This window comes from Symphalangus syndactylus, chromosome 14 (assembly GCF_028878055.3).
Source record: "Symphalangus syndactylus isolate Jambi chromosome 14, NHGRI_mSymSyn1-v2.1_pri, whole genome shotgun sequence".
In the NCBI taxonomy this organism is placed as follows: Eukaryota; Metazoa; Chordata; class Mammalia; order Primates; family Hylobatidae; genus Symphalangus; species Symphalangus syndactylus.
Window position 1 is genome coordinate 54,904,366 of NC_072436.2, and position 27,291 is coordinate 54,931,656.

Here is a 27,291-nt window from a genome sequence, read left to right on the forward strand (position 1 = left end):
GCAGTGGTATCTGTGAAACCAAGTGTTACTTGGCCTTATTAAACTTTTTAAGGTACACTAAGGTGAACACAGAAGTATCAAAATTTTTGAAAACTCTGTGTCACTTACCACCTGAGAACGTTTCACCTAGCTTTGGGGGTACCCAACCACTCACTGGGAAATACTCGGTATAGTGGTTTTAAATATGTCCACAAATTCTTTGGTACTCCTCCCTTCAAAAGATAGACGTTATTTTCTCTCTGCTCATGTGTGGGCTGGGTTTAACGACTTGCTTGCAACAAATAGAATATGGTAGAAATTCTGCTTGGCAAATATGGAAACATATCTATTTAACTTTAACCTAGCATTCTCCGAATTTGAACATAGGACCCTTTTTTTACCCATGACACCCATCAGCACACTTTGGAAAATGCTATTCCGTATTCATAGAGGTTTATGGAATGTCAGCAACTCTCTTGCCCAGAACCTTTGTTTACACATGAAGAAACTGAGGGGTGGCGACAGTTTTGATGTTGTTCACTCATTGGCATGTTTCATTCACGCACTCATTCTTCCATGTGTATTTGGTTTTTAGGGGGCATCTGGCATGCAGAGAATAAGACATAGCCTCCGCCTGCACAGAGTTCCAGGTGCAGGGGTGCATGCTTCCCTCAGTGGGTGACTGGGAGATGATTCCTGTGGTCTTGCCCACCAGGCCACCCTCCTCTCCACACTACTTTCTCTAGGCGCCAATCTCTCTAGGTCTCAGAACATTTCTACACTTACCTTTTCCCCAATTAGTTCCACCTCCAACTGAGGATTCACTGACTGGTGTTTCTCTGTGAACAACAAGTAAAAAGACATCTGAGCCAGCAGCATATTTTTTCAGGAGGAGGAAATAGGGTGGTGATAGAACAACTGAAAACCCCCCCCTATAATTTAGGGGGGGCCCCCTGGGCAGACCTGTCTCCAGTTCCCACCATGCCCCTTCTTTTTCCACACAATGGCATGGGGTTGGGGGACATAGGGAGCCTTGAGTTTGCATCTGGCCATCATAGACAGGCTGGGGGTGTGAGACCCATTTGAAAGGGTGTCCATGGCACCTCCACAGGACAAGTCTTGGGGCATTCCAGTCTCACCCTGTCCCCCTACCCCAAACCGTAGTTTAGTGTCAAAAGGAATGAGGAAACTCCATGAGGATCCAGGGTACCACCGTGTAGGGAACCTCAGGGCTGCTCCCTCCCCTGCACCCAGACTCTAACTGAGGTGAAGGTCCTCTGCGCAGTAGATGAAGAACTGTAAGTAAGCCATGTTGATCGGGACTACCGCTGACTTGAAGATCTGAATATCAGTGTCATCGGCCCCATATAGCAGCTTTTGATCTATCTAGAGAGACCAGAGAGCTGATATAGTCAAGGTCATGGGGAGGTCACAGGCAAGGACACCAAACTTTTGCTTCCCCAACCTCCCACTTGGTGCAGGGGGGATGGGACAACCCTGCAGTGACGCAGCGGATACAGGAGAGATGTGATGGTCAATGTCCAGGGTGAGGCCCAGGGGTGCCCCCAGGAGGCAGCCAGGATAGGAAAGTTTCCTGGGGCATTAGGGGCAGCTCACCAGGGCCTGGTCTCCCACACCGAGGGCACAGATGGTGACTTTCAGGTAGCCTGTCACACCACTGCCAGGGTTATTTGGCTGGCAGAGGCCTAGCCATTTCCTTAGGAGTGTGTGACCTAGAGAGGCAGAGAGGCCATGGGAGATCCGCCTCCAGCCTCCTTCCTTCTCCCCTGAAACCAGCCTTTGTTTTAAGAGAAGGGGAAGGTGGAAATATGTCTTGGGTATCCTGTTTTCTATCCAGTGGCAGAGGAAAAGGGGAGTCACTCGTACCACAAAGCAATGATAGCGTGCTCACAAGGCTGCCAGCTGTTGCCTCTAGGAAACAGGGACCCCTGTTTATGCCTTGGGAACCTACTGTTCTCACTATGGCCTGATCTGGAACTAGGCACTGTAGAGGCAAGCATTTTCCTCAACGTGGTGTGTATGTTATAGCCAGGTCTAAGGTGGAAACTTCCACTCAAACTTTAATCTCCCAATACTGGCCTCAAAAAATAGAAATCTAACCCAGGATTGTAATAAAAGGCTAGCACTTGACCCAAAGAGATGCCCTGAGTTTTTCAGAGAAAGATGCTATTATTATAAAGTAAAATAGGCCAGGTGTGGTGGCTCATGCCTGTAATCTCAGCACTTGGGGAGGCTGAAGCGAGCAGATCACCTGAGGTCAGGAGTTTGAGACCAGCCTGGCTAACATGGTGAAACCCCATCTCTACTAAAAATAAAAAATTAGCTGGGTGTGGTGGCGCATGCCTGTAATCCCAGCTACTTGGGAGGCTGAAGCAGGAGAATTGCTTGAAGCCAGTAGGCAGAGGCTGCAGTGAGCCAAGATCGAGCCACTGCACTCCAGCCTGGGCAACAGAGTGAGACTCCATCTCAAAAAATAAAATTAAATTAAAAAATAAGGTAAAATAAAATACCACAATGTACAGTGAAATATTATCAAATACAGAAAATAATTTACTACCTCTAATACTCCCCTCCACCCAAGCGTTGGACATATGGGGATTTTAAGATATTCTGACCCCGGCCTGATTTTTCTCAGAAGACATACATATTTGCCATAAGTGTTACCTACCTGGAGAATGATAGATAAACCCAATATCTGTCTGAAAAAACAAGAGTGGGGTGAGGATTAGTTAGGGCCTGTAGCCAAGATTTGTAATACCAACTAATCTGACCCAACTACTCGCTGTTGGGGCTTCAGTATGTTCTCTGCCCTAACTCCTTTCATCTTTACAGCAGCCTGGGAGGTAGGCCCATTATTACCTCTACTTTGCAGAGGAAGATACTGAGTTTGAGAGAGGTGCCCAAAGTCTTACAACCAGTCAGTGAGAAAGCCTGCATGGAAAAGCTCCTCAACACTGCACTGTGCCACCCTTTCGGCCAACACAGCCCGACTCTACCCTACTCCGGGGTCAGGGAAGGGCTCACTGGTCCTGGGGAAGAGGATGGTTAAGGTAAGAGGTAGGAGTTGACAAAGAAACTACGGGTTTTCTCTTTCCCCTTGGAGATAGTTTCTGACACAGAAATTTGAGGAATGTGGTTCGGGATGGAAGGTGACATATGTGGGGCAAGCTGCCACGGAACATTATGGCCACCCATAATGTGTTCTTAGATACAGCAACACAGCACAACCCATCAAAGAAAGGCTTGATAAATTGGACTTCATCAAAATGAAAAATGTCTGCTTTTGAAAGGCACTGTTAAGAAAATGAATGGGCTGTCATATGCTGGAAGAAAATATTTGCAAATCGTATATCAATAGTTAGAAAACAAACAATCCAAGGAAAACAAGCTAAATATTTGAACAGACACTTCACCAAAGAAGATATACAGATGACAGGCACATGAAAAGATGCTCAACATCATTAGTCATTAGGAAGGTTTAAATTAAAATCACAATGAAATATTACTACACACCATTAGAATGGCTAAAATAAAAAAGATGGACTAGATCAAGTATTGTGGAGAATGTGGGGCAACTGGAACTCTAATACACTGCTGGTGGCCATGTACAGTGGCAGAACCTGTTTGGAATTTTGGAAAAAAACTTTTAGAAATTTTCATTAAAAAGTTAAACATACACCCCCGGGTACATTGGCTCACACCTGTAACCCCAGCACTTTGGGAGGCCCAGGTGGGCTAATACAAAAATTAGCCAGGCATGGTGGTGTGCACCTGTAATCCCAGCTACTCGGAAGGCTGAGGCAGGAGAATTGCTTGAACCCGGGAGGCGGAGGCTGCAGTGAGCCGAGATCGCACCACTGCACTCCAAACTTGGTGACAGAGACTCTGTCTCAAAAAAAAAAAAAAAAAAAAAGTTGGCCAGGTGCGGTGGCTCATGCCTGTAATCCCAGCACTTTGGGAGGCCAAGGCAGGCGGATCACAAGGTCAGGAGTTCGAGACCAGCCTGGCCAACATGGTGAAACCCTGTCTCTACTAAAAATACAAAAATCAGCCACACATAGTGGCGGGTGCCTGTAATCCCAGCTACTCGGGAGGCTGAGGCAGGAAAATCGTTTGAATCCGGGAGAGGGAGGTTGCAGCGAGCCGAGATCATGCCACTCCAGCCTGGGTGACAGGGTGAGACTCATCTCAAAAAAAAAAAAAAAAAAAAAGTTAAGCATATACCACATATACCTACCATATGATTTAGTCATTCTGCTTCTACATATTTTCCCACGAGAAATTAAAGCTTATGTCCACACTCAGGTTTGTACACAAATGTTTACATGGCCCCATTATAGCAGCCTCAGACTGGAAATAATCTAAATGTCCATTAACAAGGGAAAGGATGGGCTGGGCGCGGTGGCTCACGCCTGTAATCCCAGCACTTTGGGAGGCCGAGGCAGGTGGATCATGAGGTCAGGAGATCGAGACCATCCTGGCTAACACGGTGAAACCCTGTCTCTACTAAAAATACAAAAAGAAAAAATTAGCTGGGTGTGGTGGTGGGTGCCTGTAGTCCAGCTACTCGGGAGGCTGAGTCAGGAGAATGGCATGAACCTGGGAGGTGGAGCTTGCAGTGAGCCGAGATCACGCCACTGCACTCCAGCCTGGGTGACAGAGCAAGACTCCATCTCAAAAAACAAAAAACAAACAAAAAAAAAAAACAAGGGAATGGATAATTAAACTGTGGTACATCCATACGCTGGACAATAGTCCAGCCTGGGTGACAGAGCAAGACTCTGTCTCAAAATATATATGTATATAAATTAAAAAATAAAAATAAAAAACAGAATAAAAACTCAGTCACTCCTAATGAAGCAACAGATCCAGGTGGTGATCATCATTAGCTGTTAACAACATAAAATGAGAGACCAGCAGACATTCTGTGCCTTCTGCTAAAGTCACTTTGCCAACAAATTGGTTCAGACTGATCTAAACTCTAGATAGGGAAATGGGGTGGAGGAATGCAAAATGATCCCCTGAAGATGAAATCAGCAAAACCCAGACTGGAGAAAACGCTACAGGTCCAACTACCCAGTTTCCTTAACAAATAAGTTGCAAATAAAAAAAAAAAAAAAGCGGAAGTTGGGGGAGCAGAGAGGACCAACAGAATAAAAGGAAACTAAAATGCATATTAACCACTTGCAATGAATGGACCTGGTTTGGAATCCTGATTTATTTTTTGTTTTTGTTTTTTTGAGACAGTCTCTCTCTGTCGCTCAGACTGGAGTGCAGTGGCAAAATCTTGGCTCACTGCAACCTCTACCACCTGGGTTCAAATGATTCACCTGCCTCGGCCTCATGAGTAGCTGGGATTACAGGCATGTGCCACCACCCCCAGCTAATTTCTGTATTTTTAGTAGAGATGGCCATGTTGGCCAGGCTGGTCTTGAACTCCTGACCTCAGGCGATCTGCCTGCCTTGGCCTCCCAAAGTGCTGGGATTACAGGCGTAAGCCACCGTGCCCAGCTTGGAATCCTGATTTGAACAAACTGTAAAAGAAATAAATAAAACAATTAGGGGAATTTGAACACTGACTAGGTATTTAATGCTACCTAGGAATTATATAGGTTTTTAGATGTGATAATTGTATGTGGTTATGCTTAATAAAATCCTTATGTTTTTGCAATACGTACTGAAATGTAGAAAGATAAAATGATATGATGCTTGAGATTTGATTCGAAATAATCCAGTGGTGAAGGGGAAGGGGGCTAGGTGTAGGTAAAACACAATGGACTGTGAATTGGTGAAGATGAGTGATGAGGATATGGGAGTTCATGACACCAAAATAAAAAGAAATAAATAAATAAGCTCGGCTGGGTGTGGTGGACACATGCCTGTAACCCCAGCACTTTGGGAGGCTGAGGTGGGAGGAAGGCTTGAGCCCAGGAGTTCTAGACTAGCCTGGGTAACATAGTGAGACCCATTCGCTACAAAAAATTTTTAAAAATTAGCCAGGTGCGGTGGTGCACACCTGTAGTCCTAGCTACTCGGGAGGCTAAGGTGGGAGGATTGCTTGAGTTTGGGAGTTCGAGGCTACAGTGAGCCGTGATCGCACCACTGCACTCCAGCCTGGGTGACAAAGCAAGATCACGTCTCAAAAAGAAAAAAAAAAAGAAGCTTGGTTAAACTCAGGTTTTCTCTGACCTCTATAACTTAGTCAGTTTATGTCATTGGTCACTGTCTAGAAATCATGCAATGGCCTTTGTCAAGAGCACAACATTTTTCACCTCCTACCATCCAACATTTCTAGAATCTCTCTCTATGTTTTTTTCCAAGGGTGGTGCCCCTTTCCTAACATTGTAGATTTAGTAAATAAAAATAGAAGATGCCCACTTAAATTACAATTTCAGATAAACAATGACTACTTTGTTAATACATATATGTCCGCTGCAATATTTGGTAAGAAGCCATGTAATATTTGGGACATACTTATATTTAAAATGTATTTTTTGTTTATCTAAGATTAAATGTAACCAGGCATCCTGTATTTAACCTAGCAACCTACCTTTTCCTGATCTTTTCGGATTTGGAGAATCTTAGTTTAGCCCATCATGACTGTAAACTCTCCTAATCTCTCAGCCTGTCTTTCCAAATCACATCTTTTCACTCTGTGCTCAAAGGCAGCAATCTTTCTCTGAGTTTCCCTAACATGTAGGCTGACCTTTTGGATCCTCTGCTTCTACTTCCTGGAGGCAGAGATTTGAACTGCGTCCACAGTATTATGGGAGTGTGGAATTCAACATTCCACAAGCTTTCATAAACGTTATATATACTTTAATCCTCACAATCACCCTCCAGATTGAGTATATATATGTGTGTGTGTGTGTGTGTGTGTGTGTGTATTTTTTTTTTTTTTTTTTTTTGAGACGGAGTCTCACTCTGTCGCCCAGGCTGGAGTGCAGTGGCGCGACCTCTGCTCACTGCAAGCTCCACCTCTCGGGTTCACGCCATTCTCTTGCCTCAGCTTCCCGAGAAGCTGGAACTACAGGTGCCCGCCACCACACCCTGCTAATTTTTTGTATTTCTAGTAGAAATGGGGTTTCACTGTGTTAGCCAGGATGGTCTCGATCTCCTGACCTCGTGATTTGCCTGCCTCAACCTCCCAAAGTGCTGGGATTACAGACGTGAGCCACCGCGCCCGGCTGAGTCTGGATCTTTCTGTGTGAAAATCCAAGTCCTTTTCCCCAGACTTGGGCATGGAGCCCAGCGTGGGTCTCTATTATAACTGTTTCACCGAACCTCCTCACATGTACAGTACTCACTTGAAATCTCCCGATCTCTGCTTTGTATCTCATTGCTGAGGAGTTCACCACCTGCAAGGGAGTTCCCAGAAATATTTTAATTATTCACAATCCCAATTTCCCTCAGCCCCTGTAAGAGGAATAGCAAAGGCACATCCAGGATCCTCCCGATGTATTGAATGCTTCCTAATGGGGCAGACACTTGCACATGTGCATTCTCCTTTCACTCTCAGAGGAACCCTGTGAGGTTCAGATTTTTAATTCCATTTTACTGATGAGGAAATTGATCAGAGAGGTCAATTTCTTTGCCCCAAGTCAACACAAAGCAAGGTGTTGCACTCAACGTTATCCATTACATGCTCTCCTGGTTGTTTCCTCTGTGCCTTCGTTCCCAAGAACATGTAAATTCTTCAAAGGAAGAAGCCTCTTTGTTCTCCTTAGCCCTGTGCTGGGCACATAGCAGGCACTTGACAACCACATGTTCACCATTGTTACTGGGCTCCCTTTGGTTAGGGAATGGAGTATTCTACTTGGAGGGGCCTTTGGTGGCTTGAAAATCCTGGCACATGGGAAGGGGCTGCCTTGTTCACCTTGGCGCCCAATTCAGGGCCTGGCAGTTGGCAATCCACAACGTTTGTTGAATAAATGAGTAAATGAATGATCTGGGTGCCAGGGGGTGAAGAAAGTGGTGGGGGTCAGGAAGACAATCTGAAGTGCCCCTGGCTCTAAGGGTAGGGGCTGGAGCTGCAGTGCTTCCCAGTATTGAAGTGGGACAAGAAACCCACCTTGCTGGGGACCAGTTTGGCTCCTCACCTGGATTAAGATGGTCTCATCGAAGAACTTTGCAGGAACCCCATGAAAATTCTGGAAGAAGATCTGAGGCAAAGAGAATTGGGGTAGAGTGGACGATTTCTTCCACCACTTCACCCAAGCTGAACTCAGTAAACCTGAAAGCTCAGAATAATGTGCTTCTTTCCACAACTTTACCCATTTCAATGGGTTTACAAGTACAGGTTGAGTATTCCTAATCCAAAAATCTGAAATCAAAAATGCTGCAAAATCTGAAACTTTCTGAGTGCCAACATGACCCTCAAAGGAAATGCTCACTGGAGCATTCTGGGTTTCATATTTTCATATTACAAATGCTGAACCGGTGTAATGCAAATATTCCAGATTCCCCCCAAAAATCTGAAATCCAAAACACTTCTGATACCATGCATTTTGGGTAAGGGATACTCAACTTGTGCTACTTCTCTCATGCTCCTCCAGAAGCAGAGGCCTCCCAGGCTCCTAGAGGGTTTCCTTTTTATTTTTTTAGGCAGAGTCTCGCTCTGTCGCCCAGGCTGGAGTGTGGTGGTGCAATCTCAACTCACTGCAACCTCCACCTTCCGGGTTCAAACGATTCTCCTGCCTCAGCCTCCTGAGTAGATGGGATTACAGGCACTCGCCACTACATGTGGCTAATTTTTGTATTTTTACAAAAGAGACAGGGTTTCTCCATATTGGTCAGGATGGTCTCGAACTCCAGACCTCAGGTGATCCACTCACCATGGCCTCCCAAAGTTCTGGAATTACAGGCATGAGCCACCACGCCCAGCCTCCTGGAGGGTTTTCTGCCCAGAATGGGGAATGGTAGGAGATCCCTGGAGAACTCAGGGCCCAGCTAGCTGCCCAGGATGGAGATTTGAGCCCACACCTCCTTCTAGATTGCCCTGCCAGTCCACTCTGTCCCTGCTCCCCGTGGCAGCCAGAAACTCCTTTCTCAAATGCAAACGTAGGCCTGTCACTCCTCTGCTTAAGTCCTCCATGGCTCCTGAGTAGTGTCCAGGATGGGACCCCAGCCCACATTGTAGGGCTCCCCTCCAGCCAGTCTCCTCCAGCCACACCCATAGCTATAGTTCTGCTGTCAAGTCTGCAGCTTGCTTGGTTCTAGGCCTTTGAAAACACCACCACTTTTTCCTGAATTATCTTTTCCCATCGTGTCTGTCTTTCCCTGGTAAAATCTTCCTTCAGGGTTGCTGGAGCCCTTCTGAGTCCTCTCCGCCACCCCTAGCCTCATTACTCACTTACTCCTCCCAGCTTCCACTGTGCTTTTATCTTTTATTTGTTCATTTACTAATTAATTCAACAAGTATTTATGGAGCACCTACTGTGTATCAGGCACAGTGCTACAATTTGAGGCTCCGGCAGCAATGGGATGTACATGGTCTGGGTCTGTGCTTCAAACCTCCAATAGCAATGCTCCCAGACCTCTGTAAACCATGATCTGCTCCACTGTAATTGTTTATGGATTCATGAGCTGTGCCCCCGCCAGCCCACCAGCTCCTCAGATACAGGGCTCTGAGTTATCTTGTTCTGTATTTTCAGTGCTTGGCCCTCAGTAGACACTCAGTAAATGCTTGTGGAACAAACACATGAAGACACCCTAGTCAAGGAGCAAGCTTGCCGGCTGCCCACTGGGGATGCCCAGCCCTTGGCTGGCTCCTTGCCTGATGTGTCCCATTCAGCCCACCTCATTAAAGAAAGGGTTGTTTCCCATCTTGATGCGCGTCTGGTGCTGCTGGCCTGTGATGGACACCTTTACCACTGGTTTGATGTTGTTGCCCATGAGCTGTCGGGCTTCAAACACCTTCACTCGAACCTAAGGGGAGAACACATGGGGAGCTGATATTGAGGGCCTTGGCCCCGCCTTCTCCAGCTGGGACAAAATTGTTCGGATAAGAAAACATTTTAGGTCAGGTGCAGTGAGTGGCTTACGCCTGTAATCCCAGCACTCTGGGAGGCTGAGGTGAGAGAATCACTTGAGCCCAGGAGTTTGAGACCAGATTGACTGGGCAACATGGCAAAACCCCGTCTCTACAAAAATTACGAAAAAATTAGACAGGCATGGTGGTGCATGCCTGTAATCCCAGCTACTTGGGAGGCTGAGGTGAGAAGATCATCTGAGCCCAGAGGTATAGACTGTAGTGAGCTGTGATTGTGCCACTGCACTCCAGCCTGGGCAACAGAGCAAGACTCTATCTCAAAAAAAAAAAGAAGAAAGACAGAAAGAAAGACAGAAAGAAAGAAAGAAAGAAAGAAAGAAAGAAAGAAAGAAAGAAGAAAGAAAGAAAGAGAGGGAGAGAGAAAGGAAGGAAGGAAGGAGGGAGGGAGGGAGGGAGGAAGAAAAAGAAAGAAAGGAAGGAAGGAAAGAGAGAGAAAGAAGGAAGGAAGGAAAGAAAGAGAGAGAAAGAGAAAGAAAAAGAAAGAAAGAAAGAAAGAAAGAAAGAAAGAAAGAAAGAAAGAAAGAAAGAAAGAAAGAAAGAAAGAGACTGTAGCCCTAGCCACAGTGCAGACAGACAATCCACTGGGAGAAGGCTAGGAGGAGATGGACTTGGAGAGACAGGCTTGGGTTATCAAGGGCCCGGGAAGCCATTGTAAAAGGAACTGGATCTTGTGCAGAAGACACTGGGCCTTTTGAAGAAGGTGCTTGGCATGATAAGAGTGACGTCTTTGAAAGGACACTTTGGTTGGAGAACGAACAAGAGACAGCTGGAGGCTGGGGGTTCAGGAGAAGCCTTCTGATGTGGTCCAGGGAAGACGTGGTGGTGGCTCAGGCCAGGGAATGGAAGTGGTGAGGGTGAAATGGGAGCAGTGGGTGACATTAAGAGCCAGGACTTGGCCACTGCCTGGATGCAGGAAGAGGAGCGGTCCAGGAGACTCCCAGCTCCTGTGCAAGGAGCAGGCTGGGGAGCAGGTAAAACCATGGCAGGAATGTTAGGCCACAGGCTAGAAGCCAGAGAGAAGTTGATAAGCCGTAGGATGAGGGTTCCTGAATTCACATGGAAATGTGGACCTTCCCATAGGTCCCCTCAGATCAGACACTCCCCAGCCTCTCGTATACAGTTAATTTAACTTTGCTTGTGCCCCACTTTGTTTTGCCAACAACCCGAGGACTCTGAGAGGGCAGGATCTCTGTCATCTGCGCTGCTTCCCCAGCAGGTACCAGGGCCTGCCAGTACACAGCTGGCTCTCCTACTGCCTCACTGGAGCTCTGTGGCTTCAGCTACAGGCAGAAGTTTCCAGAATGGCCACGGGAGGAGCAGGGCATGTGGCAAGGATCTGAGGGCCTGAGGCTGGGTCTGAAGCTCTGCCCTTCTACCATGACCTTGGGGAGGGGTGAGGTGGCCTGGGAACACAGCAAACAAGAGTGTCAGGTGAGTCCCAAGAGCTTGCAACCTGGATGGTCCTCACCTGAAAGTGCTGAGGCTTTGAGGACAGAGCCCTGTGCACAGTGGAGCCAGGGACCATCAATTTCTGCCTGGCTGCCTCTCTTGCCGTTATGCCTAGGAGGTCTTCAGCTCCTGCGGAGACACAGTCCAGGGTGGGCTCAGAGGCCTGGGGCCCAGGAGGTTTGAGGTATTTTCCCCATTCCATCATGCTGTCCCCAGTGACCATCTCCTGACTAAAAGCATGGCCAAGAGGCCCCAACAGGGACATATGTCCTCCCCAGAACAATACTATGGGCCCCTTCACCCTCAGGAACTATGGATCCCTGGACCCCGCTCCACACATTGGGGCTCTGGGAGATGACCATCCTCGTCTGTCTGCAGCCCCTTGGAGACTTATGTCGTATCTCATGGGTCTTATGTCTAGAAATGACAAATAGGCATATTGGGATGGCCTCAGCCGGATGTCTGGAGATCTGGCATCTAGACCCTGTAGCTTCCAGGGACCCTAGCCTGGTCACTTTCCTTCTGTAGGCCTCAAGGCCTGGGTTTTGAAGGTCCACAAGAACCCATCCAGCTGTGCGTGGAGAAGGACAGGGTAGGCCCTTAAGGGTAAGCTCCAGGGAAGGACATACCTGTCTTCTCAATATCCTGGTTGCTCATGTGGGCCACCTGTAGGGTGACAGTACACTGCAAGACAAAGGCAGGGGAGCTTTAAGCCAGACCCTGCCGTCCTTGGACACAGCGCCCAAGCCCTGCACAGCCTGGTTGGGTTCACACCTGGTCCTTCTGGTGGGGGCCATGATGCTAGTCATGGGATGGGGCCACACCATGGGCATCTGCACAGTCTGGGTGAGGGAGGTTATAAATGGGTGAGGAGAGAGCAATGGGTTACAGTGGAGGGGATGTTTGTAGACTAAAGCAGCCACATGGTGGCAGAAAAGGATGCAGGAGGGTGGGGAGGAGAGGGAGAGGTGACTTGAGCCCAGAACACAGATGCTAGCAGCTCTTCCCCTAGCCCAACATCTCATGAACTCATGTGGGAGGCCCTGCACACTCCTGCCTTCTAACTGAGCTCCTTCCTTCATGTGCTCCCATTACCGACCCAGCCTCCAGACCATCACCAGGATGGCCCCCTGAACACCCCAACTGTCTAAATGATCAAAGTTAAGTCACAATTCACCAGCATGGACCACAAGGCCCTTGACCTCTAGGCCTTGGTCGCCCACGAAACCTCAGCTCTCCCACGAAACCTCAGCTCTCCCACCTCCACCCCACCCCCCCACCATGTGACAACAGTGCAGCACACCCTCCCTCACCCTGCCTCCTGCTCCACCCACTTTATGCCCCTGCCTGGGCTGGTCTTCCCCTCTTGTCCATTGGGAAAACTCATGCCCCTTCTTACAACTCAACTGACAGACTGAATGTGCCTTGACTTTATGATGGGATCACATCCCGATAAACCCATTGTAAGTCAACAATATCGTGTGTCCATCCATTGTAAGTCACAGACTGTCTGCATACAAATGGACAATGGCCAAACCACTTAGAAAATAAGACTCAGATCCACCATCTGCAGCAACCAGTCCAGGGAACCAACCTGTTATCTACAGCAACCAGCCCAGGAAGACAGCCTGCTCTAAGTCAGACTTGTAGGAGGTCAGACTGCTGTCTCTAGCAATAATCCAGGAAGCCAATCAATAACGATCAGCTCCAAATGGCCAGGCCTTGATTAATAACTGGCAGCTGCCATAATTTTTGTTCCCACTTCCAACTTAGGACCAACCAGAGAGAGCCAAACATGCCCCTCTAACCAATCACATGGGAGGCCCTGTTTCTAGTTAGCCCGACTTGGGCTCCCCTGTAGCCTCCAATCAGGGCACATCTGCAGCCTTCCCTTCTTTCCACTACGAAGCTCTCCTGCTCCCCTGGCTGCCTCTGAGTCTCTGCCAAAACACAAATGATGATGACCGAGTCCCTTGCTAGCACAAGCTCTGAATAAATAGCCTTTGCTTGTTCTCATTTGGATGGTCTCCCTACATTTCCATAGGTCTTAAACATCACCCCCTCTGTAAAGCTGTCCATGACCTCCTGAGACAAATCGTTCACTCCCTCCTGACCTGAGCCAGTGGCCTTGCTTTACTGAACCTTGTCTCATGGGTGCTGGAGCACTTGTCACTGTAAGTGGAGCCTACTCCAACAGACCGTGGGCTTAAGGCAATTTTGTACCACAGGGCCTGGCACAGTGGTTGACTCCCAATGCAAGGAGGTCAATTCATCTAAATAGATGGGTTGGGGAGGGGGGCACAGATGATGGCAAGGGAGGTGGTCAGGAGAGGAAGGCAGTGTGATGGGGCCCCCCAAGCAGGAAGCACTCTTGTGCTGTGGGCCGCTTCACCAGCTGCCCCCATTCCTCCAGCCACCCTGCCTGGGCCTTCCTGGGCCTGACTCACATCTGTGGGCTTCATGGAATGGTTGAGCAGGGTCAAGTCCTTCACAAAAAGGACCTCACTTGGTTGTTTCAACAATGGCTTGAGCAGTACTGTGGCCAGGCCAATGAATCTGGGGAGACAAGGAGCAGATGTGAGATCCTGAGCCAGAGGAAAGAGTGTCCTCCTCTCTCCCAGGCAGGGCTTTAGCTAGAGACGGTTTCCTCCCAGGGCTGTGCTGTCCTCAGAGAGAGGCTGGAGAAGAATGCAGTGGGGCTGGGTATCCACGACAGGGCACAGGGCTCCTGGCTCTGGGAACTGTCTTGGGGCTCCTAGGCAAGTAACAGTTGATTGGACCAGGGATGGACACCTGGCTAGAGCTGGGCCAATAGGATTCTCTGTCCTAGGAATTTTGACCTGGGATGGCATAGCCTCAGTCTTAGGGCATGTGAGTCTCAGCTGGGCACTAGATGAGGCTGGGATAAGAAGCCGAGGTTGGGCAGAGAGAAGCAGAAATTTGAGATATGTGGCAGATGTATCTCAGATGGACAGAGCTGCTGCTGGGTTCCCAAGTTCCTGTCCCAGCTGATTTGCAGTCTTGCTCTGGCTACCCTTTCAGTACCCACCCCTCTTTTTTCTTTTTAGCTGGCTGGAGTGGGTTCCGTTCCTTCATCTGAGTGAGTTATAGATTAGAGACAAGGTTCACGTAACCTGCTGCTGCGTTGGTCAGGAGCTAGGCTCCTCCTGCCTCTCTCTGCCTCACCTTTCTTTCTTTTGTGAGCCCATGTCCTGAAGGGTGACTTGCAGGAAGGAGTCATTTTCCAGGGGGCGGTTCCAGAGGTGCCAGATTAGGGTCTGTGGGGGGCATAGAGAGGTCAGCATCCTTCCTCTGCCCTTCCCATCCCACGTTTCTAGGAAACGAGGAAAGACGTGGGGAACGGGCTGGCGCTGCGTTTCTCTAAGACTGAGGAACCTCCCTCGTGTCTAATTTCCTCAGGAGATGGCGTTTGCTATCCTTCACCAAGGTGTGGGCATCTCACTCGGCTTCTGTTACTTGAACTGCAGTATCATGGGCATGTTGGGAATTAAGGGTTTGGGGACTAGGAATGGGGCGAGGGGCAGCATGGAGTGATGGCAGGTGAGAGGGAGTCATGCACAGGGAGCCTTCACTCTGCTTCAGGCTTCTAGGAACATCAAGATGGCCCAGCTGGACTAGTTGATAGGCCATACCATGGTCCATCCTCAGAGTGGGGGAGAAGGGCCACGAACAGTCGTGGGCAGGTGTGGCCTTCACAGCCTTGTCGGGTCAGAGGCTGCTACTCCCAGGCCAAGATGCCCAGCCTTGAGGAAAGCCTGTGAGGTTGCATGTCCTCTCCCTAGACCTCTGAGCACCTGACTGGACCCCATCCTTGCCCCCTTGCTGTTGTGGTCGTTATTTCCTCTTCTGGGCTTGCCCTGTTATCTACCTCATTCCACACGGGATCATTCCCTTCCACCACACGTGTTCTTTTCTTGATATCTGCAAAGAAACCAAGAGGCTGGCATTGATGGTAGGAAATATTTCAATGTCTGGGTTGGAGTGGGGTAAAGAGAAGTAGGACACTCTAAGAAAACTTCAAGTCGGCTGGGCACGGTGGCTCACGCCTGTAATCTCAGCACTTTGGGAGATTAGGCATCTTGTGGGAGATATTTCTGGAATGAGAAAGATGGTGCCCATGAGGTGGTGGGGAAGATGGCTCAGAATCAGAGAAGAACTGCCAGGCCCTTGCCTGGCTAACTGGAAAATTAGTCAATCAGGGCAAATATATCCTGAGCTCCCACTGCCCCTCTTGAAACCTGCAGACTGAGGACATCAGCATGCATCACCCTGTGAGCCTGGAGTCCCAAATGTTCAATCTCTGAATATTGCTGTGTTCAACAAGCATAGTTTCACAGAACAACAGCATAAATAAAATAAAGAAATTCCATTCTTTACTCATATCTCCTGTAGGAACTCCTGTGTCCTCTTTTATCTTGGGCCCGGTTTTCTCCCTGCCGACGGTCCCTGTAAAACCCATTTGCCTGTATCCACCATCCTGTATCTCCACCTACGTACTTTCACCCTTTTTTCTCTTTTCTCTTCTCTTCTCTTCTCTTCTCTTCTCTTCTCTTCTCTTCTCTTCTCTTCTCTTCTCTCTCTCTTTCTCTCTTTCTTTCTTTCTGACAGACTCTTGCTCTTTCGCCCAGGCCAGAGTGCAGTGGTGCTATCTCGGCTCACTGCAACCTCCGTCTCCCGGGTTCACGCCATTCTCCTGACTCAGCCTCCCGAGTAGCTGGGACTACAGACGCCCACCACCGTGCCCAGCTAATTTTTATTTTTTTTGTATGTTTAGTAGAGACGGGTTTTCACCATGTTAGCCAGGATGGTCTCGATCTCCTGACCTCGTGATCTGCCCGCCTCGGCCTCCCAAAGTGCTGGAATTACAGGTGTGAGCCACCACACCTGGCCTCTTTTTTTTTTTTTTTTTTTTTGACGGCACCTCATCTCCATCTGTTGACCAGGCTGGAGTGCTGTGGTGCGATCTGGGCTCACTGCAACCTCCGCCTCCCAGGTTCAAGCAATTCTCCTGTGTCAGCCTCCCAAGTAGCTGGGATTACAGGCTCCTGCCACCATGCCCAGCTAATTTTTATATTTTTAATAGAGATAGAGTTTCACCGTGTTGGCCAGGCTGGTCTTGAACTCCTGACCTCCAGTGACCTGCCGTCCTCAGCCTCCCAAAGTGCTGGGATTACAGGTGTGAGCCACTGTGCCCCGCCCTTTCACCCTTTTTTCTTTTACTTCTTTCCTTTTAGCTGCCATATCTTTGATATCTAAATATACCTAACATCTCTCATTTTCTCTCACAAATTCTTTCACTCCTTTCTTTCCCTTCCTTCTTGGGATTCTTTTACCTAAAAAAAAAAATGGAGATAATAAAACTTGCTTCATTTACCTCTGGAATTGCTGTGAGGACCAGACATCATTGTACATATGAAAAGCCTTTGTCAGCTGGGCGCCGTGGCTCACGCCTGTAATCCCAGCACTTTGGGAGGCCGAGACGGGTGGATCCCCTGTGGTCAGGAGTTCAAGACAAGCCTGACCAATATGGTCAAACCCCGTCTCTACTAAAATGACAAAAATTAGCCAAGTGTGGTGGCATGTGCCTGTAGTCCCAGCTGCTTCAGAGGGTGAGGCAGGAGAATCGCTTGAACCTGGGGGGCAGAGGTTGCAGTGAGCCAAGATCACACCACTGCACTCTAGCCTGGGTGACAGGGTGACAGTCCGTCTCAAAAAAAAAATGCTTTGTCAATTGTAAAGCTCATGCAAACGAAACTAATATGATCAAGCAGTTATTACTAAAAGTTGTACTAAGGACTATACACCTATTATCTTTTTAAACTCCCGCATCAATCTGAGGAAGCACGGACTTTCTCTTTAAACCTTAGTTTATGGCACAGCTCCAGGTCATGGAAGAAGGTCCAGAAGCACTAGTCCTCTCTTTTTTCCATAGCCATTCCCTAGCAAAAGTGGGAGGCAGGGAAGTCATAATCAAATGATAGCAATAAGTTTTGAGAGAGCTGGACAACGTCTACTTCACTTTGTGTTACACAGGCCATCTTTTATGTAGTAGGGTGCCATACACCTCTTTTTTCACTGAATGCATGTTGCCTCTGGGGGCTTCTCTCTCCCATGTGGACCCAGGGAGGCTCTCACCTCTGAAGTCGATGGACATGCAGGGCCTGGGTAGGGGGGCTAGTGGTGGGTCAATCTTGGCTGACTGCACAACAAGCCGCAGCATCTCGGAGACCTACTTTCTTCCCTCCTTGCCTCCGCAGTGCCACAGCTTCCTTTTTGGAGCTCCTCAGTCCAAGGCTCTTCCCAGGGATCCTGGGGTGAGTAGAGCCCTGCTTCCTATCTGTTGCTTAGCAACAGACAGGATGTCACAAAGGTGGGCAGTTCTTGGTTCTGGAGAGGAATTAATGAGAAAGGGGGGGGAGGAGGAACAGGGTATAGGTGACTGGGCCTGTAGAAACAAAACCACCTGGCTGCTTTCACCCCCTCTTTTCTCTTTTCTCCTATTATGCTTTTTTTTTTTTTTTTTTTGAGATGGAGTCTTGCTCTTGTTGCCCAGGCTGGAGTGCAAAGGTGCGATCTCAGCTCACCACAACCTCCACCTCCCGGGTTCAAGCAATTCTCCTGCCTCAGCCTCCCGAGTAGCTGAGATTACAGGCATGTGCCACCACACCCGGCTAATTTGTATTTTTAGTAGAGATGGGGTTTCTCCATGTTGGTCAGGCTGGTCTCAAACTCCCGACCAGTTCGAGATCTGCCTGCCTTGGCCTCCCAAAGATCACCAGGTGATCTGCCTGCCTTGGCCTCCCAAAGTGTTGGGATTACAGGTGTGAGCCACCAAGTTTGGCCTTTTTTAATTTTTTTTTTGCCCACCCCACACCTGCCCTCCTTGCTGTCCTTTTGATTTCAAGGTCAGACATAAGGTTGATGTTTTCTGCTTGTACAAGCAAGTTGTCTGGAGTGAATCATTGCCAAAGTCACACAATTTAGATGAGAAAATAAGAAAACAGTGAAGCGACCTGAGAAAAGGGATAGGAAAATCAAGGACTATTTCTGTGAGGTCTCAGGGAAAGTTCTTCCTAACGTGGAAACCTCCTTTTTACTAAGAAAAACCTAAATTTAGATACAAGACCCTCTTTGACAAAAGGAAATTAGCTTTTGAATTAATGAGCTCATATGGAAGGTCAAAGAAGCCAATGCAGTTTTGAAGCGGCTGTCTTTATGGCTGTCCGAGCCTCTGTGCATTAAGATGGAGCTGGGGCATTTATTCTTATTGTCCACAGCAAGGCTTTTTAGGCTTTAGGGTTGAACATCATATAAATTACATCTTATCCAATAGTTAGAATGAAAACTAATGAATATTTAAAAGCTGGGATCAGTGGCTCATGCCTGTAATCCCAGCACTTTGGGAGGCCAAGGTGGACAGATGACTTGAGGCCAGAAGTTCGGGAACAGCCCGGCCAACATAGCAAAACCCTGTCTCTACTAAAAATACAAAAATTAGCTGGGCGTGGTGGCACGTGCCAGCAATCCCAGCTACTCGGGAGGCTGAGGCAGGAGAATCGCTTGAACCTGGGAGGTGGAGGTTACAGTGAGCCGAGATTGCACCACTGCACTCCAGCCTCGGCGACACAGCGAGACTCTATCTCAAAAAAAAAAAAAAAAGGCTGGGCATTGTGGCTTACACCTGTAGCCTGTAATCCCAGATCTCTGGGAGGTCAAGGTGGCCGGATCACGATATCAGGAGATCAAGACCATCTTGGCCAACATGGTGAAACCCCGTCCCTACTAAAATACAAAAAAGTAGCCGAGCATTGTATTGCGCGCCTGTAGTCCCAGCTACTCCAGAGGCTGAGGCAGGGGAATTGCTTGAACCTGGGAGGCGGAGGTTGCAGTGAGCCGAGATCACGCCACTGCACACAAGCCTGGCCACAGAGCAAGACTGTTTCAAAAAAAAAAAAGAATATTTAAGAACTATCTAGGCCGGGCGCGGTGACTCACGCTTGTAATCCCAGCACTTTGGGAGGCTAAGGCGGGCGGATCACGAGGTTATGAGATCGAGACCATGGTGAAACCCCATCTCTACTACAAATACAAAAAATTAGCCGGGCGTGGTGGCAGGCGCCTATAGTCCCAGCTATTCGGAGAGGCTGAGGCAGGAGAATGGCGTGAACCCGGGAGGTGGAGCTTGCAGTGAGCCGAGATCGAGCCACTGCACTCCAGCCTGGGCGACAGAGTGAGACTCTGTCTCAAAAAAAAAAAAAAAAAGAACTATCTATTAGTTAATGAAACAACTACTTAGCAGTAAGTGTACCATGCAGTCTAAGAGATGAATGGTTTCAAAGACTGAAACGCTGGGTCAGTGATCAGGGTGCTGATTGCTTTCTGGTGCAGCAGATTAAAAAAACAAAGTGCTTCTTGGAAGTTTTTCTTGAAATCTAAACACAACACAGTGCTTTTCACTTTGTGAATGGCTTTTCAAAGTAAGCATGACACAAAAGACCCTGTAAGTGAAAAGCTGACAGCTTTGACTGTATAAAATAAAAAATTCCTATGTAGAAATTATGCCTTAAAGCTAGAAGACAAATATCAAAGCAGGGAAAACATTTTCAATGTACTTAATGTCCAAAAGGTTATTTAATAAATGTTTATAGAGCAAGCTCTTACTTAATAAGAAAAGGATGACTATCCCAAAGGAAAACAAAGGCAAAGCTCCTATCAGATAATTGCCCAAAATGACAAAAAAAAAATTTTTTTTTAAACCCTCAGTCTTGTTAATAATCAAACAAATACAATGAGATACAATTTATGACTTTGCCAAATTGGTTTCAAAAGCCAAAAAAGATGTAAAAAAAAAAATCAAACTCATTGGGCACGGTGGCTCACACCTGTAATCCCAGCACTTTGGGAGCCCGAGGTGGGTGGATCACGAGGTCAGGAGATCAAGACCGTCCTGGCTAACACGGTGAAACCCCATCTCTACTGAAAATACAAAAAATTATCCGGGCATGGTGGCATACGCCTGTGGTCTCAGCTACTCGGGAGGCTGAGGCAGGAGAATCGCTTGAACCTGGGAGGCGGAGGTTGCAGTGAGCCGAGATCACACCACTGCACTCCAGTCTGGGCGACAGAGAGAGACTCTGTCTCAAAAAAAAAACAAAAACAAAACAACAAAAAAAACTCATTAATAAGCAAATAAATGGGATAAGACACCATTTATCACCTCTTAAATTGGCAAAGAATGAAACAAAATGATAAACGCGGTGCTGAGGAAAGGAAGGAGTAGAGAAAAGATACAAATCTGTTTATAGTGGGAATGGGAATATAAGTAGAGAAATAGCAGAACCCTGGCCCCAAACAAGCGCCCAGGAGACAAAGTTAAGGGTAGGGAGAGGTGGGGCAGGGGCTGCTCTATTTGTGATAATTTCTATGGCATTAAGCTCCATATTTCTAAACAGCACTTTTAAATAGCATTCCTTGATTTTTTTCAAATCTGTAAGGCATTTTCCCAGTTTTATTGTTTTCCCTGGGGCTCTCCCTCCTGGTCTTCTCTTCTCCCCCAGCCGAGACTAGTGGTCCCCAGTCCTGCAGCACAACTATTGTCTTGGGATACTCTTTGCCATCACCTTCAGAATTCCTCATCTGCTTCTTGTGTTAGACCCTGCTTCCCCGATCCTATGCCTTCCGTCTTCTCAGTTTACCCTCTCATCTTTGTGGAACACAGCTTTGAATGTGTAGCTTTCTGAATGTTTCGAGTGTTTGCATGCCTGTACCTATCTTTTTTTTTTGAGACAGAGTCTTGCTCTGTCGCCCAGGCTGGAGTGCAATGGCGCGATTTCGGCTCACCGCAACCTCTGCCTCCTGGGTTTAAGAGATTCTCCCACCTCAGCTTCCTGAGTAGCTGGGATTACAGGCATGCGCCACCACACCCGGCTAATTCTTGTATTTTTAGTAGAGACAGGGTTTCGCTATGTTGGCCAGGCTGGTTTTGTACTCCTGAACTCGTGATCCACCCTCCTCAGCCTCCTAAAGTGCTGGGATTACAGGCGTAAGCCAGCACACCTGGCCATTTTTTTTTTTTTTTTAATAGAAACGAAGTCTCACTGTTTTGTGCAGGCTAGTCTTGAACTCTTGGGCTCAAGCGATACTCCCACCTCGGCCTCCCAAAGTACTGGGATTATAGGCATGAGCCACAGCTCCCGGGTGAGATTTCTCATCTTGAACCATGTCTCTTGCTGTCTTGTCTCATGTCTCTTGATGTCCTGTTGTCATTCAGTCAACCAAATAACCAATTATTGATCAGTGAACATTTGAACAGTTACCTATGTTCTGGGCTGTATGTTCTCTGGAGGATACAAAGGTTAATGTCCCTGATTTGAGGATCTACTCTTTCTACACAAAACACATAGGAAAGTTAACCACACAAAGCAATCTAGGGTCAGTAACAAAATTCTATTTTTTTTTTTTTTTTTTTTTTTTTTGAGACGTAGTCTCACTTCGTAGTCCAGGCTGGAGTGCAGTGGCACGACCATGGCTCATTGCAGCCTGGACCTCCCAGACTCAAGTGATCCTCCCACCTCAGCCTCCTGGGTAGCTGGGACTACAGGCATACACCACTATCACACACGCCTAATTTCTAAAATTTTTTTTTTTTTTTTTGAGACGGAGTCTCGCTCTGTCGCCCAGGCTGGAGTGCAGTGGCGCAATCTCGGCTCACTGCAAGCTCCGCCTCCCGAGTTCACGCCATTCTCCTGCCTCAGCCTCTCCGAGTAGCTGGGACTACAGGCGCCCGCCACCACGCCCGGCTAATTTTTTGTATTTTTTAGTAGAGACGGGGTTTCACCGTGGTCTCGATCTCCTGACCTCGTGATCCGCCCGCCTCGGCCTCCCAAAGTGCTGGGATTACAAGCGTGAGCCACCGCGCCCGGCCTAATTTCTACAATTTTTTATAGATACGGGGGTCTCATCATATTGGCCAGGTTCATCTCAAACTCCTGAGCTCAAGAGATCCTCCTGCCTAGGCCTCCCAAAGCGCTGGGATTACAGGCGTGAGCCACATAGGTAAATTCTTAATGAGTAAATTCAGGGGGCTGCCCTGGTGGAGGTGGACAGTTGGGTGCTCGACCGCCCAGAGGGCACAAAGGAGCAACACGGTGGGGGCGGCGAGAACTGGGGCCGTAGAAGCCAGCCTAGTCCTCCGCCCTCGCTTTCCCTACTGAAAATGCGCGAGGGGGAAACTCCAGCCTAGGTGTTGACTTTCTGCTTCGGACTGCTCGCACATTCTTGGCGCTCCTCTTTCGGACAGAGGCGCCGGAGCTTCGTCCGTACCGGGCTTTGCCGCTCACCGCCTCTCCCTTCCCAGGCCGTAACCCGCTTCCGCGTTTTACTCGGTGCCCGCAGCGCCGGGGCGTGGAGGCGTTAACGCGCACGCGCTTAGGGATCCGGCCGGGGCCGAGCGCGCGGCCGTAAGAACGCGGGTGAGAACAGCGTTGGCTTCGAGGGGATTGGCGGTTCGTGGGGATCACGGCCCTGGTTGGGACGGCCAGGGGTCTCGGCGAGGGCTTCAGGGCTCCCGGGGCATGCGGGGGCCCGGGCTAGGGCCGGCTGCCGGGGCTGGTCGGGCGGGTCGGGCGGGGGCCGCTTCTGGGCCTCCGTGACGCGGTTGCCGAGCCCTGCCCCAGGGAGCGGGAGGCGGGGGGCGGGAGGCGGGGGCCAGGCAGCTCCTCCTTGTCGCGAACTCTGGATGACCTTGGCCAAGTCGCTTCAGTTCCCCGAGCTGGCGACTTCGTCTGTAAAATGCGAGTCATAGCCCTGTCTCCTAGATGAGCCGTGTGGAGGCTCAGTGGCGGGAACGCCTGCGGGGCAGCCGTGGTCCTGGGCGGTTTGCTGGGGACGCCTCACCGGGGGTGAGGGTGAAAGGGCTTCAACGGGGATCATTTTGTCACAGGCTTTGTGGGGGGGCAGCTCTCATTTTTATATAAACAACTGTGGAATATTACGAAGTACTTACAGAACTTTTGTTTCGCACAATACGAGACGCTTGAAGGAAATGGAGCCCTAGCTGGGATTCGCTTTTTTGAGGCCCGCGTCGCCCTGCCCTTAAGGGGTGCCCACGCTCTAGCTGCGGACCTGGCTCTGTTCGCATTGTCGTTAGAGGATGATGTGAAGCAACAGAGATCCTTAGCTTTCAACGAATTCATATTTGTGATTTCCTGTTTGCCAAAACCCTTCCTGCCCACCTAGGAAGTGGTGCTGGCCAAGCAAGTTTAGTGTGTGTCCACGCGAGGTCTTTCTGAACCTTGGGGTAGGTGAGCTCTCCCGTTAGCTAATTTCAATTCGCTAGAGGTTGAGTGTGGGACAACTCATGGCACCATAGTTTTTTTTTTTTTCTTTTTTTTTTGGTGTTGGTGTGGGATTCCACGAACCGTCCCCACCAGGGGTCTGCCGTGAAATGGATACTCAATAGGAATGATAGTAGGTTACAAAAGTAAGCGTGTTAGATGGTGTAGATTGGGAGAAATCTAGAATATTGGAATTGACCTAAACTGAAACTTTTCACTGCAGGTGACTAGCATGCAGATACCCATGCTCTGACTTTCTGCCCCTCCACTGACATGGCCCACCGGGGTGGGGAGAGGGACTTCCAGACTTCAGCTCGACGCATGGGCACCTCGCTGCTCTTCCAGCTTTCAGTGCACGAACGGGAGCTGGACCTGGTTTTTCTGGATCATAGCTATGCCAAGCCTTGGAGTGCCCACCCAGATGCCAGTAGTGCCCGCCCCACCCGCATGCTCTTTGTCACTCCCCGGCGGCAGCACGAAAGTACCATGTGAGTTTGGGCTTCTAAGGGCTGCTGCTAACCTCACTGGGCAGTGATCAGATGGGAATTTAGAGAGGATTTTCTCAGGATTGACTGGGGGAGATTTATGAGGCATTTGGATGTTAAATTCAGGCATCTCTTAAGCAGCGTAAGGATAGCAGGCTTGAATGTGGATATCTCTATGAGACAGCTAACAAGAGTTAGGAAAGCAAGACGTGCAAATGAAAAGCAGACAATATATTCCACTTAGTAGGACGTGTGGAAAGGGGAAAATCGTAGAGGGTTATTTAACTGGTGAAGAAAAAGACGAAAAGGTGATTTTAAAAGATTACCACACAAGATACGACTCTTTATCACATTAGTCCAGTGCTCTGGGTTGCTTGACAGTGGCAACAATAGCCTTTTTATAGTAATGCATTTTGCTTTTCTTGGCTTCACACACGAAGGTTAGGAGCCAATTCCCAAGACGTTGCTTTTTCTCTTCCCTTGTTACAGAGCTGCTACCCATGGGTTAATCTAAACCCTTCTTATGTCTAATGATATTTTCACCCAGCCTATGTTATAGGGTAAGGAAGTTTCATAAATTGACTACCTGATGTGTGATACAGTTACATTTGGTCTAAATAAACCTGTTTGCCAATTCTTTTGCACTTTAAGGCATTCTAATTATGTTTCAAGATGTGTTGATATATTCCGTTATGGTGATCAAATCATGTCCTTAATAATTTTGTAAACTTTTGGAGAAGAATTTTGTCTGTTTTTAATCTGATCTAATGTTTAATCTTTCCTTAAGCACTGGTTTTAATTTTGTTGGGGGTTAGAGCCCTTGTAGAAGCTTCTTTAGAGTCACCCCCTCCTGGAATTGAGCCTTAATGACCTAATGAGTTAGAGATACCACAATGTGTGTGTGTGTGTGTGTTTGTTTTGTTTTGTTTTGTTTTGTTTTGTTTTTGAGATGGAGTCTTGCTCTGTCGCCCAGGCTGGAGTGCAGTGGTGTGATCTCGGCTCACTGCAACCTCCACCTCCTGGGTTCAAGTGATTCTCCTGCCTCAGCCTCCTGAGTAGCTGGGACTACAGGCGTATGCCACCATGCCCGGCTAATTTTTGTATTTTTAGTAGAGACAGAGTTTCACCCACCATGTTAGCCAGGTTGGTCTTGAACTCCTGACCTCAGGCAATCCACCTGCCGCGGCCTCCCAAAATGCTGGGATTACAGGCATGAGCCACCGCGCCTGACCCACTGTGTGTTTTAAACATGTGCAGAATAGTGTTTTTTATTTCATTTCCCAATGACTTTATAATTTTCTTGGCTTTTTTGGTTGTACAGGAGATAAAATCTGTAACTTTAGGCAAAATTTAGCATAATCTTGATGCCTCTGGCCTAGGGCGTATCTGAAAAGCTCCTTTAAATAGTAGTTGAAGTCTTTTCCTTTTTTGCTGCGTATTAGCTTCTTGCTGACATTAAAACTCCTGTGTCCACATCTCATGACATTTTCTTAAAGTGAGATTCTGTGGACTTGGTTCTTTTGGTACTGAGAAAATTGTTTCCTTTTATAATCTCTGTCTCCAAATACAGACCCTGAAAGTGAGAATTTGGCATGCTCTAAGAACTCTTTTAGGCCAGTAGGGGTATAAGTGGGAGGTAGGGAGAAGTTGGCAGAGGTTACCTCGTGAAGGAATTTGATTCTAAGAGTGGTAAGAAGTCATTGAAGGATCTTAAACTACAGATTCAATTTATACTTTAAAAAGATCATTTTGGATTTTTTGTTGAGTATATCATAGTGCAGGAGTAGAACTTACAAGACCAGCTGCAGGCTGCCATTGCAATGGACTGAGATGGGCCAGAAATCGTGATATCTTGTATAGGGCAGGAACAGTACAAATGGAGAAATATAGATGGCTTTCAGATGTATCTCATAGGTAGAGTGAATAGGTTAATAGGATCTGCTATGGTGAACTGGAAAGAAGAGCAAGAACCAGGGTTAAAGGGAAAGGTAAAATTAGGATGACAGATTTCTGGCTTGAGCAGTTGGGTGGTGCCATGAGTTAGGGAAAACTGGAGGAGGATAGGTTTGTGATGGTAAAATCAAGAGTTCTCTTTTAGGTACACGTATCCAAGTACCTAGCTCAGTGTCTGGCCTAGAGAAGATTATCAGCTCTTTTGCCCACCACCCAATCTAGCTGCACATGATTTCATTTCGTTTCATAATGATGTAATTATTTCAGTCATTGGAAATGAATGCAGTAAGGTCACCGAGGTCAAAAAGTTAACATAAAGTTTGGCAGATAGCCACTAGACGAGTTTGTTTGGCATAGTATTTGGGGTGACAGAGTTGGTGCAATGTATCATAAAGTGGGGAAGGACCCTTGGGGACTAGGATTTCTTTTTTCTTTCTTTCTTTTTTTTTGAGACGGAGTCTCACTCTGTTGCCCAGGCTGGAGCGCAATGGCGCAATCTTGGCTCACTGCAACCTCCGCCTCCTGGGTTCAAGCAGTTCTCCTGCCTCAGCCTCCCAAGTAGCTGGGATTATAGGCACCCGCCACCATGCCTGGCTAATTTTTGTATTTTTAGTAGAGATAGAGTTTCAGCATGTTGGTCAGGCTCGTCTTGAACTCCTGACTTTAAGCAATCCACCTGCCTCGGCCTCCCAAAGTGTTGGGATTACAGGTGTGAGCCACTATGCCCGGCTGGATTTCATTTTAAAATATGAAAGACCTTTAGATGTTCATTTATATTTGTTTCTGTTCTAGGCTCTGTACAAAATGAGCTAAATAGCTAAGGTATGTGCATTCCAGGTCATCTGTCTTAGATGATCATACAGAAAGGAAATCATAGACTTTATACTATATATTAAATAACTACCAGTTGACTTGCTAATGAAAGGGAAAGTTTGTATGAATTTAAAACTTTAGACCAGCACTGTTTAACAGAACTCTCTGTAATAATTGGAATGTT

The 27,291-nt window shown here is 47.8% G+C and overlaps 2 protein-coding genes across 38 annotated transcripts in view; one reads left to right on the top strand and one right to left on the bottom strand.

Annotated features, from left to right (window-relative positions):
• FER1L5 (fer-1 like family member 5) overlaps window positions 1–22,880 on the bottom strand; it is a 63,111-nt gene extending 40,231 nt beyond the window's left edge. For 3 of the 12 annotated variants that reach the window (XM_055242496.2, XM_055242492.2, XM_055242490.2), the window contains exons 1-14: window positions 22,844–22,869; window positions 17,657–17,908; window positions 15,390–15,442; window positions 14,687–14,778; window positions 13,948–14,056; window positions 12,130–12,184; window positions 11,520–11,629; window positions 9,799–9,927; window positions 8,100–8,162; window positions 7,308–7,358; window positions 2,669–2,699; window positions 1,597–1,712; window positions 1,242–1,365; window positions 766–818 (exon numbers count right to left, since the gene is read on the bottom strand). In XM_055242496.2, coding sequence (XP_055098471.1) covers window positions 766–818; window positions 1,242–1,365; window positions 1,597–1,712; window positions 2,669–2,699; window positions 7,308–7,358; window positions 8,100–8,162; window positions 9,799–9,927; window positions 11,520–11,629; window positions 12,130–12,184; window positions 13,948–14,056; window positions 14,687–14,778; window positions 15,390–15,442; window positions 17,657–17,741 — 1,071 coding nt within the window. In that variant the 5' untranslated portion in view covers window positions 17,742–17,908; window positions 22,844–22,869. Of the gene's footprint in view, window positions 1–765; window positions 819–1,241; window positions 1,366–1,596; window positions 1,713–2,668; window positions 2,700–7,307; window positions 7,359–8,099; window positions 8,163–9,798; window positions 9,928–11,519; window positions 11,630–12,129; window positions 12,185–13,947; window positions 14,057–14,686; window positions 14,779–15,389; window positions 15,443–16,783; window positions 16,857–16,895; window positions 16,942–17,656; window positions 17,909–22,843 lie in introns of those variants that run through there. The other 9 variants (XM_055242498.2, XM_055242497.2, XM_055242493.2 and 6 more) reach the window with 6 other exon arrangements.
• Window positions 22,881–22,911: 31 nt separating this feature from the next.
• The window catches only part of KANSL3 (KAT8 regulatory NSL complex subunit 3), a 51,169-nt gene continuing 46,789 nt past the window's right edge, over window positions 22,912–27,291 (top strand). For 11 of the 26 annotated variants that reach the window (XR_010115631.1, XM_055240810.2, XM_063617665.1 and 8 more), the window contains exons 1-2: window positions 22,912–22,992; window positions 24,080–24,344. Coding sequence is in view for 21 of the 26 variants with exons in the window: in XM_055240810.2 (XP_055096785.1) it covers window positions 24,130–24,344 (215 nt within the window). In the remaining 5 variants the exon portion in view is untranslated. Of the gene's footprint in view, window positions 23,026–23,230; window positions 24,003–24,079; window positions 24,345–27,291 lie in introns of those variants that run through there. The other 15 variants (XR_010115632.1, XM_063617673.1, XM_063617661.1 and 12 more) reach the window with 9 other exon arrangements.